Genomic DNA, 17,006 nt, shown 5'->3' on the forward strand with positions numbered 1-17,006 from the left:
CTGGAAATTTGTGAGTCTTGGTTATTTTCATTTTGAAGCAATTTTTCTGTAGGAATGATCTCAGCATTCAGGAGTGTTGCAATGTTTTCCACTTGCAGGATTGGTGAGACAGCAGGAAACAAAACTTTCTGATATTATTTCACTGGTGTATATATTTACTCCAATTATTTTGCAATGTATAGTTTAGAATTAAAAGCTGCAAGAAATGCTGAGGTATCATTAAACAGTAGTTTTAAAGAGTAAAACAAAGTGGGGAATGCTTGCTCTCAACTAAAATAGAGCTAAAAAACTCTGAAAACTTGCTTTGGCATTATTTTGCTCTTGCTGTTGCCAGATAATTCACTTTGTTTCATTTATGCTTTTGTTAAGACTGGATTGATTAAATATCTGGATCTGTTGATACTGTGTAAGTATTCTTAGAAGACAGAATTCAGAAGTAAGTTCCTTAGTTCTCTTATATTGACTGCTCTTACAGATGATTAGGATTTTATGAGCAGAATTTACAGTATATTTTTAATTTAGGGGTGGGAAAGATTATAGGAATTTTTATTTGTCTCAGGCAGGTCAAACAGTCATTTGACAATCTTTTGAATGATTTGTTCATACAGGCTTATTTTCTTTTCAGCTGATGGTCAGAAAGAGTGCTTAGTTTAAATGAAAGTATTAATACAGTTAGATTAAAACTTTTCTTGGTGCATAGGCAGCTTGTGCAGTTTTTAATCCCTTAGTGTTGCTTCCACTTTCCAGATCACTATCTAGGCAGATGTTTTAGAACATTACTTCAATGTATATATATAAAAATAAATCTCTCCACGATATTCAGAAGTGAAAATACATGCCCATCATTGCACAAACAGAATGCATTCCCATCACTTACACAAGAAAAAAATTGTGCTAGTGTGAGGATTTTAATGATTAAAATAATTAAATGTTTTGGTGTTGTTTTGTTTTCCTTCCTTTTTTTTTCCCCTCAGTGTTTCCAAGACTTCGGTTTCTGTTGACTGAGTTTGGTGTAGATTTGCTTACAGTAATGTACCACAGTGCATAGGATAAGCTTTTGACACAGTGAGCGAGTGCATGGTTGAACTAAGACTGTTCTGCTGAGTTAGATAAGGGAAAATTGATCCTGTTCAGTCTTATTTGCAACAGATGTAGGTCTGAAGATTCCCAAATAGAAAGCATCTTTCCACTGAGTTCTTAGCTTTGGTCAACCATTGCACTCAATATACCCAGATTTAATGCTGCTGGTTTGGAAAATTAACATTTTTAGAATTTAAGGAATTCTTGCCTGTTGGCCATTTGTTAGCAAAAGTACAATGTGGGCCCTTAAGAGGGACTCCATCTTATCATAGCTGACCTTGCTTATGAAAGTGCTGATGAAATCTTTTACTGAACATTTGAATCGTAAAGCAAAAGATGTTTCTCTTCTAAGTAGTTTTGTTTGATTATGGTATGTTCCGTTGGGGTTTGAAAGGATGGTGACAAAAAAAAAAAACCCAAACCAACCGGACTGAGGGGGGGATGCTTTAAGTGCACTCTCTTCTTTACAAACATTATCTGCAAGAGGAACAATTTTGCTGGAGTTGGCAATCAGTTGTTCAGAGACTTTCAGAGTGAGTTGAGCAGCTTGCAAGACTTCCTTTCTTAATAGCAGCTGTCATGGACACATGATACAGGATGTATTGCACATAAATTTCTAAGGAAGAAGCATAACTTTTTAAATAAGCTGTTGAAGACTTTTCTAGCTGTCAGGATTGGTTTGTCATGTGCTACATACCATTGTGAATTTTAAAATAGAACATTGTATATCAGTTAACTTTTGGCAATTCTGCAGTGTGTACTCTGCAGGCTTCTGTGTATTTTAAACACTGTCAATCTTTTGATTTTAATGCCTGGTCAGTCTGACTGTCTCAGGCTTCAAGCCCAAGCGGGTTCATAGTCTGTCTGTTTGCTTCATTGTTTTAGAAACAATATTGCTTTGTTCTGTAAGTGAAAATAGAATTTCCAGATAATTGACACAGGACTTTAAGGAAAAATAAAGTGCATTTGGAATAAACTGGGACGTGGTAACAGTGCAGTTTAAAAGGTTAAAATAACTCTGCCTCACAAGTGCTTTTCTCTTAAATTCTTGTATAATAGTATCTGTGAATATCAGAGGTTTTTTATAACATGATCTAGCATAGAGAGTAATAATCTGGCCATAAAGTTCATTAGAGAAACCATAACGTTGTACTTTAATGTTTGTTGAAAGATGCTTTACAAATAAATAGCAGTCTTGTTCTTGCTTTAGTGACCATCGCAGTTGAAGTGCAGATTAACAGCTGAAAAGAAAGGCTTGCAGTGATGAGGGAATTGCTCTAACCTTTTGTCTGCTTTTGGTATCTAGTAACAGTCTTTTGTTTAATTTTTACAAGGCATTACATACTGTCTCTAAACTGATCCTAATTATTAGAAGAGTTTCCTAAAGTAAACTGACTGCATTACAGGAACTTGCATATGGTAAAGCAAGTTCTTTTGCTCCTGGAAGACCCCTTGTTTCTCACTCAGCACTGGTCTAATGGCCTACTTGTGTCAAGCTGGCCTGTCCCAGAAGGTTTAACTCCCTTTCAATTTAGGGATAAGGGCCCTACTCTGTTCTGCTTATCGCTTCTGTGCTGATATGGGCATGTCCCATATCTTGTCAGCACCTTTGCTGAGCCTGCTGCAAGCTCCAGTGTGAAACTAGTGAGTGAATGCTTGGAATGGTACTTGAAGGCAACTCAACTCCCAGTCTTTTGAATTTGCATAAATGAAAAAAGTGAAATTATTTCACTGAAGCCGCTGTTCTTTTGTTTAAAGATGATATGTAAAGTTTGAGACTTGACATGGCAGATTTCTAAAGGTTTTGAAAACTTGTCTTTGATCAGTTGTGGATTTGGGAGTCCTATTTTTGAAATAATGGCCTCTGTGCAGCTATCAATAGTTCATTGTAAGCATAAAGAAATAAGAGCCTAATTAACTAAATGATCAAGTAATTTTCACTCTGAAAAAGATTTACTAGTAGTAGAAGCACTCTGGTAACTTCTGTAATGAATGGTCTTTACTTTAAGAGAAGCATTCACCTATGTGGCTCCTAGAACAAAGCAGGACAGGAAAGTAAAGATTTCTTCCTGCAAGTGTCTGAATGTTAAGAATTACTTTTTGCTCGGATAAATTTCATAAAATGTTAACTACCATACTGGTGCCCTCTTTTTCAAAAGAGAAGAGCTGTAATGAAGTTAAAATTACATGAGTATATTTTTAAAGTAGTTTTACACAGCTCAGTTTGAGTTAAATGAATTATTTAAGTCACTTTGACTTTACATTTTTGCATCCTGGCATACTGTAACAAATCACTGTAAATATTTGATAAGTATCTGTAGGTCTGGGTTTGTTTTAAGAGCTTGAGAAATCTTCTGATATGAACTTGTTAACTTTCTTATATAGAATAAACTTTTCAGTTTAATCCCAATAGGTAATATTAAAGGGCTAATACTTTTATTAGAAATCAAAGTTAGAACACCCCACCCCCCCCCCCCCCCCAAATTAAATCTCTTTAGGCTTCTAAACATTAAATGGAAAATGTTACTATTCTTAATTTTAGTTTTTGAGGGGAAGTACGTTGAAGGAGTCATAAGTGCATTATGCTAATTGTTGCAATTAAGCATTTCACCTATGCTGCATTATGTTACCATTAAAGGATTTTATTTTTCAACTTAGTGCATATAAAGGTTCTGCCAGAACCTTCATTGTTTCAACATAATTTCCATTTGTTTACTTCCAAGTTGCAAAGTGTTGGTTCTGCTTGTACTAAGTCATCTGTGATTAAACCAAGTAACAGTCCTAGCATGCTCTGACACCATGTGCATTTACGTGAGTATGGTAGGGTTTTTTAATGGGACATAATGCTACAGAAGCACATAGCTGTCAAAATTGTTAAGCGCTTTCAGGCTGTTCCTCGCTCTGAACTCAGTGGTGCCAGATTTTTAGTTGAACCTGAGTCATGTGTAAAGTGAGTAGGGGTATACTCCTATAAATCCTCAGGCAAAAGTGTTTGGGTTTTTTTCCCCTGATTTTAAAACTATTGTGGAATGAATTGACATTTAAAGAATGCCCATTAAAATGAGAAACTTGATTGCTGTTTAAAAATCCTGTACACTGGTATTTAATTTAGTAGCTTAAGCTTTTCCATATTTTTATTTTATGTTTTATTCCACTATTTTACAGTTCTTACACCATGAAGTAAATGAAAAGGAAAATGTGGCTTTGATGCCTCTTTCAGATGTTTAGAGATACCTCTATGTTAAGAACATCATAGCTTAGAAATTCCAGGATACTATGTGATTGAGAGGGGATGCTCATTGGAAGAGGGAGGCAGAAATGTATTTCAGATCTGTGATGCATTGTAGGTGGGTCAACTTCAGGCTCTGGGGTTTTTTGCTCACAGCTCTCTTTAAGCTGGAGTAGTGCATCTCAGAAAGCAGCTACAGGGTATAGGTGTTGGGAATTACAGATGTCAGAAAAGGAAAGTGTTAGTAGTTAATTTTAATCAAAAAATAGTTTTCAGTACGCTAACACAAAGTTGGTGCTTGGTTAAAAATAGCCAGGAGGAGCAAATGCCTAAAATGAGGAGTGTTCATTTGCAACAGCAAAAGTGTAAATTTGCCACTTAAACACCAGTGACATGAGGGAACGTTTAAGGATTTTAGTAAGGATATAGCTGTATCTCTGTTTATGGTGGTTTTTCTCCTTTCCTACACAAATGTTTAAGCCTGCCTTCATTTTGCAAATGTATGTGAAGCTGCTTGTCCTGATGGCAGACTCTCTTATTTGTTGCTCCTGTACACCGGGTTGAATGTGTAATGGAAGAGCAGGCAGCATGTTGAACTTGTGCCTCTATGTTTGGAGGACAGCTAGGAGCATGAGGGAGTTAGTCTCCCTGAGCAGCTGACTTACAGAAGTAAGGCTTTATTGCTCTTTTCTTGCAAAATGGGTAGGGTTATACTTAGCTGCCCAAGTGCATTTCCTAAAAGTTTTGAAATTGGTAAGATGAGACAAGCAAAGGTTATATCATGGAGAGCCATACTAGAAGATATTTCTCACCCCAGTCATCTCTGAGTTGAAAACTTCTCCCTTTGCAAGATTATTCTGATTTTCCTTTCCCTCCCTCTCCATTATATGGTCAGCGATAGCATTTACTTAAAGCAGCATGGTTGAAAAGAATTACAGAAGGAAATTTAACTGGATGTTAGTTAGGTTTCCCCAGCAAACAGTTTAGGAAGGATTACTGAAGGAACCGATAGCAGTCAAGTACTAAGTTTTATGTGAGTTAACGTCTGTAAACGTCATTTGTGCTTTTGGAAGTCTTCACATGACAAGGTGTGTTTGTGCTGTGGCAACTGGTGTTTTGTGTTAGTTTGTGGCGTGAGCAGAATGCAAAGCATGGCTGGAATTTGGCTTTGTGGTAGGGCTTTAGGCAAGGCGGGAAGCCAGAAACATGTTTTTTTCGTGGTCAATAAGTGCTTTTGAGGAAATGTTGAGGACAGTGGCAAACTTCTAAAAATATAAGTTATACTCTCTGTGTGGTTTTTCTATCCCTTCACTGTTGCCCATGTTAGTTTCTTCTGTATGTTGACAGAGTTTGTACTGGTCAGTGAGAGCGGTGCAGAACTTGCAATGAATGTTGCCTCTCGAAATCAGATTGTTTGTTGCTATTACCATAATTGTGTGTCTCAGCTTGTTTCAAGTATTTTGATTTCAGAGCTTTATTTTTCACACAGCTGATCTCCTTCATGTGGACTCATTGTTACTGGAATAATACAGATGTTGTGTTCTCTGGCTGTACAGAATCAAATATTTTTTCCTTCTTTTTGTCAGCAAAAACATCCAGATGCTATGTTGGGTTGGGCAACATGAGAACCGGCCAGTGCTCCAGTTTGCGTTAGTAAGGCTTTTATGATTTTATACAGCTCTGATCATTATTAACATTGTAACATTTGTCTTCATTTTTTCCTGTAATAAATCATCTGCTGAATCTTTTTCACTTCAGCAAAGTTATGTTTGAACGTCACTAAAATGGCAATCCAAAATTACTATATAAGGAAGAGTATAGCTTATAAAACTAGCTTTATGCATTTAAATCTAGAGAGCATAATTGATGATTGTCTGAAATAACTGGCAACTTCTCTATTCAGAAATCCTGACAAATTTTAACCATTTTCTTTAGAAGAGCAATCTGCTATTTCTGAGACTGCTTATCAGATCCCATTACGCAAAGAGAACTATAGGGCGTACTGGTCTCTTTAGAGCATGGGAGAATTGTTGTTTATTTAAAAAAAAAAAGTACAACTGGTTCATCACCAGAGCTACTATTTCTTGATTTTGTACATCTGTTGGAACTGGCAAAACTGCTGTAATATGCATTCTTTCCTCTCCAGAGAAAGGGAGGAGGGGAAGGCTTGTAGTCATAGGCTTGGCTATGTTACTGTGTTTACTTCCTTTTTTTTTTTTTTTTTTTTTTTCTTTTTAAAAAAAAAAACACCTTCTTGCCTGAAATGAGTGCTTTGATTGCAGTTCATGTTCATGGACTCTCCTGGCTTGGGGAAGATGGCACTTTCTGCTATCCTGGTAGTATCTGTGTAAACATAGAAATGTTAGTAAGTATGTAGTTATAATAATGCTTTCAAGGTTATTCTTGTACTTCTAGACATACAAACTTAATTTATCGTCAGCCATAGGCTATAGGATTTGTGTATCTGTAGTATATTTCAAACGCTGCCTACCAACTGTGTGTAGCTATAATATAACATGCCAAAATCCTGGAGAAAAGGATGTTCCCTTCTGTTGTCACTGTTGAGTAGTTTTTTCAGTTTCACCTTTTTTCTTTAGATAAAGGAATGTTTTAGTTCATTTAATGAGAAACAGCAGCTGTAAAACTATTAAATTTGTTTCGGGAAAGAAGCAGGTAAAGCATCCAAGATTCCTTTTGACTAGATTTTAGGCTGAAAATGTTCCCTTAGGAGGAAAGGAAGAGTATGCTATGTTCTTGAAATACGCTTTATTTTAGAACCTGGGAATAAAATAAGATTTTTTTTTTTTTATAGTGTTCCACAGAGGTAAGATTTTCCTTTAGGAAAAAAAAAAGTATAATAATTCAACATTTGAAAAAATAGAATATAGTGGCTTTTAAATTTTTTTTTTAAAAACCAACCAAACAAAAAAGTCCAGTGGCCCAAAACGTAAGACCTATTTTTAGCAAAACCAGGAGATCTAAGGGGCTGCTTTGTTGTTTTTTTTTTTTTTTGTTGTTGTTTTTTTTGTGTTAGTGGTTTGGGTTTATGGTTTTGTCTTGGGTTTTTTTTTCTAAATTCTTACATTTGAGGAAGGTAGTATTCTTGTGGGGTACTCCTGTACTGGATGGTACTATAAATTGAGTAGTGTTGACTTGGCTACCTGCTAGTATGTGTATAATACTAAGCTACAGTAGTCTGAAGAGGGCCTAGCAGTGTGTTTGCTGCATGCATTGCTCTAGGGAGCTGGACAGCCTGTGGGCTATTTCTGTGTTTCCTCTTTGGAGAGGGATTGCTGTTTCTACTGCTGGTTGGTCTTCCTCTGAAACTTCCTAGTCTTGATCCAGTCATCTCAGTGATCCTGTCCCAGAGACATACAGCACATGGTTGGTTTTTGGCTGGTCTCCAGCTGGTGTGTAGACTGCCTGGCCTCTGGTAAATAGAGGCATTCGCTTAAGTCAGTGTTGGTTTTTTGCCTCCCTTTGTCTTCTCCATACCAAGATGTGTAAGTTAGAAATTATATTTTTGTATCATTATCAGTGGCCCTCTACATTCCTTAATTTCTACATTTTTACTTATTTTTAGCATCCAGTTTCTGACTTTATCATCCTATGGTAAAATCATAGAAACCCAGTGTACACCTTTCTGGGAGGTAAATTGGGAAACACTGAGGAAAGAAATGGTACTAGCGGTAGTTGCATCCAGATATGCAACACTGTTGGCGCATAAGAAATGTCTTTGCATTCAACAGAACAGAAGCAGTTCTCAGAGTTGGAAAATTTCTCTTGTACAATCAAGCTTCCAAGAAGTGGGAGTATTTGCATGTTTGGGGGAAGTTAGTGTTTTTGGTTGGAGGTGATCTGCCACTTTTTGTAGCAGTCTCCTCTGTCAGAGGAAAATAGGAAAATGCCTTTCTCTCTCCTCTTCGAGCCAGTCAGTTAAGCAACAGGGAACAGAAGGAAATCCTTGCTGTCATCTTGTCCATAGGGAATAATTGAAGCTTGATTTGTGATGTGAATCTGTTTTTTGGACTTTTTTTAAAAAATAAAAATCAGTATGATGAAAAATTCAAATCTTGTCACTTAAGTCTAGTCTTTGCTTGAATTGCGGTATGGAAGTTGAAGGGCAAGACAGTGTTGGCTGTCAGTCACTCTGCAGCTCTGCTTCCTGAAATAGTCAAGTGCCTTACATTATAAATATGCATCTTCATACTTCTCTGAGAACCATTAGGTTTTGAGAATATCTTGAGTTGTTTAGCCACAGTGACAATTTCTGCTGGCAGTCTAAATGGATTCAAAACACACACAAAAATCTTTTGTTTCTGTTAGTTAACTATATTGGGTTTGTACATAGACTTTATCCAGTGTGGAAAATATAAGGTAGAGAAAACAGAAAAGTTTCCAATGCTGAAGCCTGTTACTATGCTTTATAGAAGAACTTGTTACACATTTACTTAGTTGTCACCTTGGGTTATGGTAATTTCTACACATGTGTGCAGGTGTGCACACACCACCCCCCTTAGGGAGCAGGGGAGTGAAGGTGCTGTTCTTGGCAGTGCTTAAGTGTAACAAAGATATTCCTTGACCACAGGGAAGTTTCAGGCATGTTAAGATGAGAAGGATATAAAGGATAGAAAAAACTGACAAAGAAGTATCAGGTCAGATGGTGAAGAGAAGATGGTAGTAATATGAATAACAGGTCATTAGAGTGCTGTGATCTTTCAGAACCAAAAGTGATGGATGTGATTCTAATCTTTTTTGGTTTTTTTTTTTAATCTTTCCTCCTAATGCAGGGAATTCCTCTGAAGAATTTGCTGGAAGCGGATACATGTGAATTTTCTGCATGAAGACTCTCAAACTGGATTACATAATAATATGCCTGTATCCTCTGACTCTTATTATTTTGATCCACAAAAATGATTAGGGTTATATATGAAATTTAACCCATTTCTGATGAGTGACCTAGACATGAGTTTACATCGGCAAATGGGCTCTGATCGGGACCTCCAGTCTTCTGCTTCCTCTGTGAGCTTGCCATCAGTTAAAAAGGCACCAAAGAAAAGAAGAATTTCATTGGGCTCTCTTTTTCGGAGAAAAAAAGACACAAGACGCAAGTCTAGGGATTTAAATGGAGGTGTTGATGGAATTGCAAGTATTGAAAGTATTCATTCAGAAATGTGTACAGACAAGAACTCTATTTTCTCCACATGTACCTCTTCCGATAACGGAACAACCTCTAGTAGCAAACCAAGTGGAGACTTCATGGAATGCCCCTTGTGCCTTTTGCGGCACTCCAAGGACAGGTTCCCGGAGATAATGACTTGTCACCATAGATCTTGTGTGGACTGCTTGCGTCAGTATCTCCGGATAGAAATCTCTGAGAGCAGAGTTAATATTAGCTGTCCAGAATGCTCAGAACGATTTAATCCTCATGATATTCGTTTGATACTAAATGATGACATCTTGATGGAAAAATATGAAGAGTTTATGCTTAGGCGATGGCTGGTTGCAGATCCTGATTGTAGGTGGTGCCCAGCTCCAGATTGTGGGTATGTATTTTTTCCCTATATTTGCAAAACAGTAACAGCATAAATAGATGATGTTCACAGCATTATGTTTTTTGAAAAGTAAATTGCTTTACTTTAGCATTTTGTTATGTGTTGTGTAAGTATTCAGAATTCTTTAAAAAAAAAAAAAAGAAAAAAAAAAACCAAAACAACAAAACAACCCCAAGCCACAACCTGCTTTCCAAAATAAAACCCTTCCTCAAGTAGGATTTTTTTTTTTTTCTACACAGGGAATTTCAAGTAGGATTTTTTTTTTTTCTACACAGGGAATTTCAGCAATGTCATGAAACTTACTGGTAGGTGGTTGTTATGTATCTACAGCAGGCAAAAAAAATTTAGATGTTGCATTGCCAAGGCAACAGCGCAAAGCTCAGACTAAACAGAATTGAAAGTTTGGTGACTACTTTTCACTTAGTCTGTTTCTTAAAGTGCAGTGGGTATTTTGGTTTTTTAAACTGCAAAAAATGACTGAAGGTGGTTTTTCAATAAAAAGGCCTCTCCAGCTTCAGTTATCTTCCATCTTGTGGCTGCTTGAGACACCAGTTGTTGCCTGTCAACAGGATTCTGATGTAAGATAATAATCGGCTTGTTCCTGCTTATTATCTGAGGAACGTAGTGCTTTAACATTGCTTTAATACTTAAACAGTTCTGAAACCGTTCTGAATTCTGACATGAGTGGGCTGAATACTACTGAGCAGCTCATCACGCTTTTCTGCTGTTGATGTCTCATAATACCATTCTTCAGCAAGTTGCTTTTTTAGAGACTGTTTGTGTTATCATAATGTCTAAAGGTTATAGCCATGACTGTGATCCGGATGCACAGTGCACGCTAAAAACTCATAGAAGAGGACACCTCTGTTTCAAAGCCTCACAGATAAGCAATAAGTAGAAAGAAGAAAATGAAGAATGTTGGAAGAGAACAAGCAAAATAGGACTGACTATTAGGTAGATTAAATATTCCAATATTAATGTTCAGGTGCTTAATGTTTAGGAAGCTTTTACATTTAAATGATATATTAAGAAACATATTTGAAATACAGTTTTGCTTTCATACTTTAAATGAAACAATTTGCTAATGTGGGTCAAAAGCAGGGACTGGAAAGGTGGTAGTTTCTTAGGTCCTGTGGTCCAAAGTGGATGGCATTACTGTGGTATACTTTGAGTAGAGAAGGGAAAAATTACTTGAATGATGGATTGGTTGCATGAGCTTGTAACAAAGTCATGTGGACAAAACCAGTACAGTTTGCTTTTAGTGTTTTGATACTGCAGAAGAAAACAACCACTAGAAGGCATTATTTGATAGGCAGAAGTATGCTTTGCTCAAGTTTCCCTGAGTTTTCATGTTCTAGACAAACTGTTACTCAAGGTAAGGGGAAGCATGTAAGAACTGTTAAACCATTTTCTGTTAAACTATGTTTCAGTGATTCAGATACTTTTTTAGTACTTCGGTAAGTAGACTCAAGGCAGATTTGCTTAATGGAGACTTTTCACCTTGCTTATTTTTTGTGCCTCAGTTTTCTCATCTGTTTTTTTGTTGTTTTTTTTTAAATCCTAAGTATCTTTAAATGGTCAGAAACTGTAGTTATAATTGCTGTAGATAATACCATCATAAAAATAAAAAGTGGGTCTTCAGAGTAAGGTTAAAGTTCCGTGCAATCGTGTGGGACCACAGCGATGTATTAGTAATAGCAAATGCTTAAGTCATTGTTCCAGAACTGCCTACTGCATGCTCCTTACTCTGAGGGTGGAATCCTGTGGAAAACCCAGTGTATTGCCAGGCAGCTAAACTATGCCAGTGTTTATGTATGAGGGAAATAAACTAGTACTATATGGGTGATCTTAACTGTACCTTTGATAACATGACTTTCTCCTAATGTATTTCATGTGGCAGGGAAATGCTTCACAGTGATCAGTGGATTCTGTTTTTAATGCGTAGATAGTACCCCCCTCACTGAATTTTCATTACTAGTTTAAAATCGGATGAAGTTGGTTACTTGGATGCTTCTCAGCAGGATCATTCTTTAGGGGTATCATCCTAAAGAAACAAGAGCTCATGCAATCATGTTTTGTCTTTTTCCTATTCTTCTCCTGATTGCTTTTCAAACCTTTAGCACCTTCAAACATGTTGGGCAGAGGGCATTGAGTGTTCAGCATAAGTTAATCTAAGACGTTTCAGGGGAAAAAAACATAATACTTGAGCAAAAGAGACAATCAAGAATGCTTCCAGCAAGAGAAATACCTGTATATGAATCCTGCAGTTAGCTTCTTAAATTTGGCCTTCCAGGCAGCCACCGCAGCACCGCCTGACAAGTCGGTATGTGCCTAGCTGGGAGCCTGCTGCAGCACTGGTCTCTCACCTCACTGTTAGCCAGGGGAGCTGGGAGAAAGCACACAGAGGGAGGTGGGAAGGAGAAGTGGGAGCGGTATAGAAAATAATAACGGGGATTTAATGTTGTGGAGCATAGAAGGAGGATGGAGGAAGGAGTTGTACAGGTGTGAGGTTTAGGGAAGCAAACACTATTCAGACTTTCACTGACCAGCCTATGCTAACAAACGTTGTTTAAAGATGAGGTATCACATACAGTACACACAAACTTCAGATCAGCAGATATCTGCTTTAAAAATTGTGGTACAACAGTAGTCGCAGTTTCTAATTACTTTGGCAACTGTAATCAACTTGTACAACCGGCAATTAAAACTGAGGGCTTTTTTTTTTCTGAACAGTTTTTGATATGTAGTACTGGCATAATGCATTAGGGTTGTGACGGTAGCTGGCCTGATTTTAGCATGGATCAAATTTCATGAAAGAGCTGGATGGAATGCATTTACTAAATTTGCAATTAATCCCAAAGTAGAAGAGGTGCAGAAACTTCAGAGGGTAGCATTATTTCCTAAAGTTATCTTTAAAATTACAAATAAGTACTGTAATAAATAGGAAATAGGTGCAAAGTAGACCATTTTGGTGGGAAGAATTTACTGCACAAATAGGTAAAAGAAGGAACTGAGTGGATGGTGCATGACAGTGCTTCAACTCTCCTCAGCGCTGATGAAACATCCCATGTAATATTGTTTCAGAGTTTGGGCATCACATTTCGACAAAGATCTGGACCAGATAAAGAGCAAATAGTTATAAAAACTTTGATCCCTGAGGGAGAAAAAGATGAGGAAGGTTAAAAAAAGGAGGGAAGCTAGGTTGGTCTGTTACAATGTCTGAGTGTTTTTCTACATTGTGGGCCCCTGTGTTCTCAGGAAACAACAAAGAATAGTTAAGAAGTATGTGTCTTTCAGTCTGTTTGGGGTAAAAACAGGTCTTAGAGGTGGCAAAACTGGAACCAAACAGATCTTGAAACAAACTTAACTGCAGTATTAAGTGTATTGCTACTTCACCTGTCCCAGTGGAGAACTTCTTATGATGTTCCCAACAAGAGAACTACGGATTAGTTTGGAGGAGAACCTCTGTTGCAGTAGTTATGCCCTGGATGAGCTGCCTGGGAGCTGTGGGGTCTCTAGCACTAAAGCAGTCTAATGCCAGAAATGGTCCATATCACTGGCACCGTGGTCTTTCTGACCCTGGGCTGCTTTTGTGGCAAGCTCAAATGCATCCTGACTGTTGTCATTACCTGAAATACTGTGAAAGTCTGGACTAGCTGCAACCTACCTGCATTGACGTGGTAGGAGACACTGGCAAATAGGTGATCTTTCCCCGGGGAAGGAGCATGGATAAGGAAACCTCTTGGACTTCATTCCAGACTAATTTTTTGAGATTACTTCCTCGTATCAGTTTTCTGGCATCATTTTAAAAAGCCTTAGTGAATCAGTATTCCAGATGTGTTCTGTCTTTTCTTCTGTCTGAATTATTTAATGGTTTTGCTCTGAGATTGTATTGCTGACTTTATTAGAAGAGACCAGCGATTCCCAGACTTTCTTATCTTGTCAGGCAAAGAGCAGATTGGGCAAAAGAGTACAAATTCTTCATTCCTCACTGTATGTCCTTTCTTCAATTAATTGCTTTTTGCCTCTGGTTTTTGTTTTACTCGTTATTACTTTGAATTTGTTTGTTTGTCCCTTCTCTCAGCCTAACAAGAACTTTTGGCTTTCACATCATCTGTAAGATGAACACAAAATGCTGAAATTAAACCTGTAACCTTGTACAGTTTGAGCTGATATTTGCTCTGGTCTAAAAAGTTACTTTCTAAAGGTATGCCAATCTGTCAATCTCAAATGGGGAGTGCTTTCAGGGATGTTCCCATTCTTTATTAGCAATAGGAGGCAGGATATAAATTGAGACTTCATTCTGTGATCTGTGCTTGAGATTCTTTGATGTAAAGTTAATGAGTGTTGGATGTATCCCTGTATGTTGAAGAAGCATTTGGATCAGAATCTCTTTGTGTACATACAAAGTAATTATCTCTTCAGTTGCAGTAAGTGGGAAAATAGAGCTGATTAACTTGGCAAGAATATAGAAGAATCTAGCAATTATTGAAACAAATTTTTACTTGGAAAGTAAGAAATATTTGAAAACAGAAGCATATATCTCATTTTTATTTGTAACTGCATCATCTGTAAATTAAAGGTTGAAAACTCCTATTTGTTTGCAGAACTTCTTGGGGGGATGAACCTCAAACATGCTGTTTTAAAACACTAATGAAAGGGATAGGATTTGCATTAACTGTACAGAGCTTCAGATCTAGCTACTCTAAAATGAAAATAGCTAATTTTCAGGTAGATATGTGAGTGGGAATAATTTTTTTTTTAGTATCATTACTGATAAAGAATATTTGGAGTTAGTTTAGGCTATAAATTGGGCAAGGGGTAAAAATAAACAGTTTAATCTTTTAAAATAAAACTAGCTTTGTTTGAACAGCCATACATTTAAGCCCTGCTGCATTTATAGATCTGTTGAAGTCTATTCAGCAGGACTGTTCATGTGAATAAAATTATACGTCTGTTTTAAGTGTTCATACCAGTGGACCTAGTTTTACTTTCCACTTAAAAAAAAGCTATTGCATAAAATCATTGCAAAAATTACAATGCATAGGAATTAAGGCATGTGTGTATATATATATTTATATTTAGTATTAACTATAATACACATTGTCTGTATTTTTGCCATGTGAACTTTAAAATGCAAACCTGATAGAGGAATTGATTTGTGGCAACAACTCTGTCGTTGTATAGAATTGTTCATGTAATGTCTGATTACAAAGTAGTGTGACACAGTTTTGTAAGTCTCAATGTTTTTGGAGCTCTTTGCTCTGTAATATTGTCAGATTAAAGGGGGCAATGAGGCCCTGAACTCTTAGCAATTTCTGCATTTACAGTTTGAAATGTATTTTAAAAAATTGTCAAAAAAATGAAACCAAAATCCTTACTTATAAAATACTTGCTTTGTTATTTTCACTTTTTAAAATATAAAGAGTAACCAAACATCTATTTAAAGTAGATAGTGGCATTCATGATAAATGGCAACCAGTAAAATACTAAAATGTCATGCAGTACCAAGTCAGATGCCTTTACAGTAATAGATTATACTACAGATCACTCAGCAGGGATCCTCCCAGATTATAGAAAGGGTCAAGCTTAGACATGCCTATAGTGACTGGAACACTTCTGAAAAAATAACTTTTTCTAGTTGGTTAAATACCTTTTTTGGTTTTATTGTCTGCTTGTCTAAACTGTGGTTGCTTTGTGACTGTAAACCGTGCAGTACTGCATTCAACCTTAAATACAGTATATTTCAGTAGTGCATGAAGTTATTAAGGTGGGGGAGAGCAAAGTGTTAACACAGGTTGTATTATTTCTGTACAGTCTTAGTCTAATGCAGTAGTGATAGAATTGTGGAAGGAGGCAGTAAGGAACCTGTGCTGGCCACCTAATGTAAACTCCTGATGTCCACTGCCTTTGTACCTGCTGCAGCTGCTCTGGCAGCTGTCTTGTCTGCTTTGGTCTATAGACAGGGGTGTTTTTATTAACAAAATTCTCTCTTGCCCCTCTTGATGATTCAAGATATGCTGTGATCGCTTTTGGATGTGCCAGCTGTCCCAAACTTACATGTGGACGAGAAGGCTGTGGAACTGAGTTTTGCTACCACTGTAAGCAGATTTGGCATCCAAACCAGACCTGCGATGCCGCTCGCCAGGAGAGAGCTCAAAGTCTGCGCCTGAGAACAATTCGTTCTTCATCTATTAGTTACAGCCAGGAATCTGGAGCAGCAGGTATTTATGATTCGGATACTGTGTCTGTAAAACGTCTTTTTAGTACACTTGCACAATTAACTCTAAAAATGGAAGAACTGAATAGTAGCATGGTAGATACTAGCTGCTTCGTCTTTGTCTTTCAGAAATATACACAATTTTAAGTTTGAATTCAAATTTTAAATGTTATAATTTGAAGTACTCTGTGACCACAGAAGCTGACTTCAATCTTACAGGCTTGTCAGCATTTAAAATTCTTCTTTGTAGCTGAAAAATGTGAAGTCAAAGGAACTTGCTGCAAAGCATTCTCTGTGTTTGGCAGGCTGGCTTCATTAGCTGTGTCGCTTACACACTGGGAACACTTGTTTTTTCCACTGTAGGTGAAATTTCACAGGGCTGCTAATAATAAAAGCTGTTAGAAGTAAAACTCAAAAACACTGATTTTTCTGCTTTCAAAAGAGACTATTATTAGTCTGATGCCAGCTCTGATGTTTGACATCTGTTTGTTAGTACCGTTTTTTGTTTTTTCAATAAAATGGTCATCTGTCTTGGCTACCAGAAAGCAAACAATTCTATCCTCTTAAAATTTAACTTGTTTGTAACCCCCCAAAAAAGAAGATAAACTAGTCAGAGTAGCATTTTGCAGAGGAACGGTCCAGGTTGCTATTGTTAAGAATTCGCTCCAAGTTTCACCAAACTCTGATCTATTTGGCAGCTTTTGTGTCTGCCTGACCAAACAAGGGAGATACTTGGGGAAAAGAGTCTTTCTTGCACCTTGAATGTAGTTAGAGCTGTTGTTCTCCAGTCCAGCCGTAGACTTGGGAGTCTCTAATTTTTAGTTTGTGCTGGCTCATTTTAACAAGGCACTCCATCTTGTCTTAGAAATTGGCATCTTGCTCTAGTTTTCAAATAAACTTTAAATTAGCATGCCAGCTCATT

The 17,006-nt window shown here is 37.1% G+C and overlaps 1 protein-coding gene across 5 annotated transcripts in view; it reads left to right on the forward strand.

Moving 5' to 3' along the window:
- Positions 1-17,006, forward strand: part of RNF19A (ring finger protein 19A, RBR E3 ubiquitin protein ligase) — a 66,148-nt gene that overhangs the window by 34,529 nt on the left and 14,613 nt on the right. For 3 of the 5 annotated variants that reach the window (XM_041123068.1, XM_030011825.2, XM_030011823.2), the window contains 2 exons: positions 9,100-9,855; positions 15,880-16,088. In XM_041123068.1, coding sequence (XP_040979002.1) covers positions 9,239-9,855; positions 15,880-16,088 — 826 coding nt within the window. In that variant the 5' untranslated portion in view covers positions 9,100-9,238. Of the gene's footprint in view, positions 1-5,940; positions 5,963-6,591; positions 6,671-9,099; positions 9,856-15,879; positions 16,089-17,006 lie in introns of those variants that run through there. The other 2 variants (XM_041123070.1, XM_041123069.1) reach the window with 2 other exon arrangements.

Source organism: Aquila chrysaetos, chromosome 4 (assembly GCF_900496995.4).
Source record: "Aquila chrysaetos chrysaetos chromosome 4, bAquChr1.4, whole genome shotgun sequence".
In the NCBI taxonomy this organism is placed as follows: Eukaryota; Metazoa; Chordata; class Aves; order Accipitriformes; family Accipitridae; genus Aquila; species Aquila chrysaetos.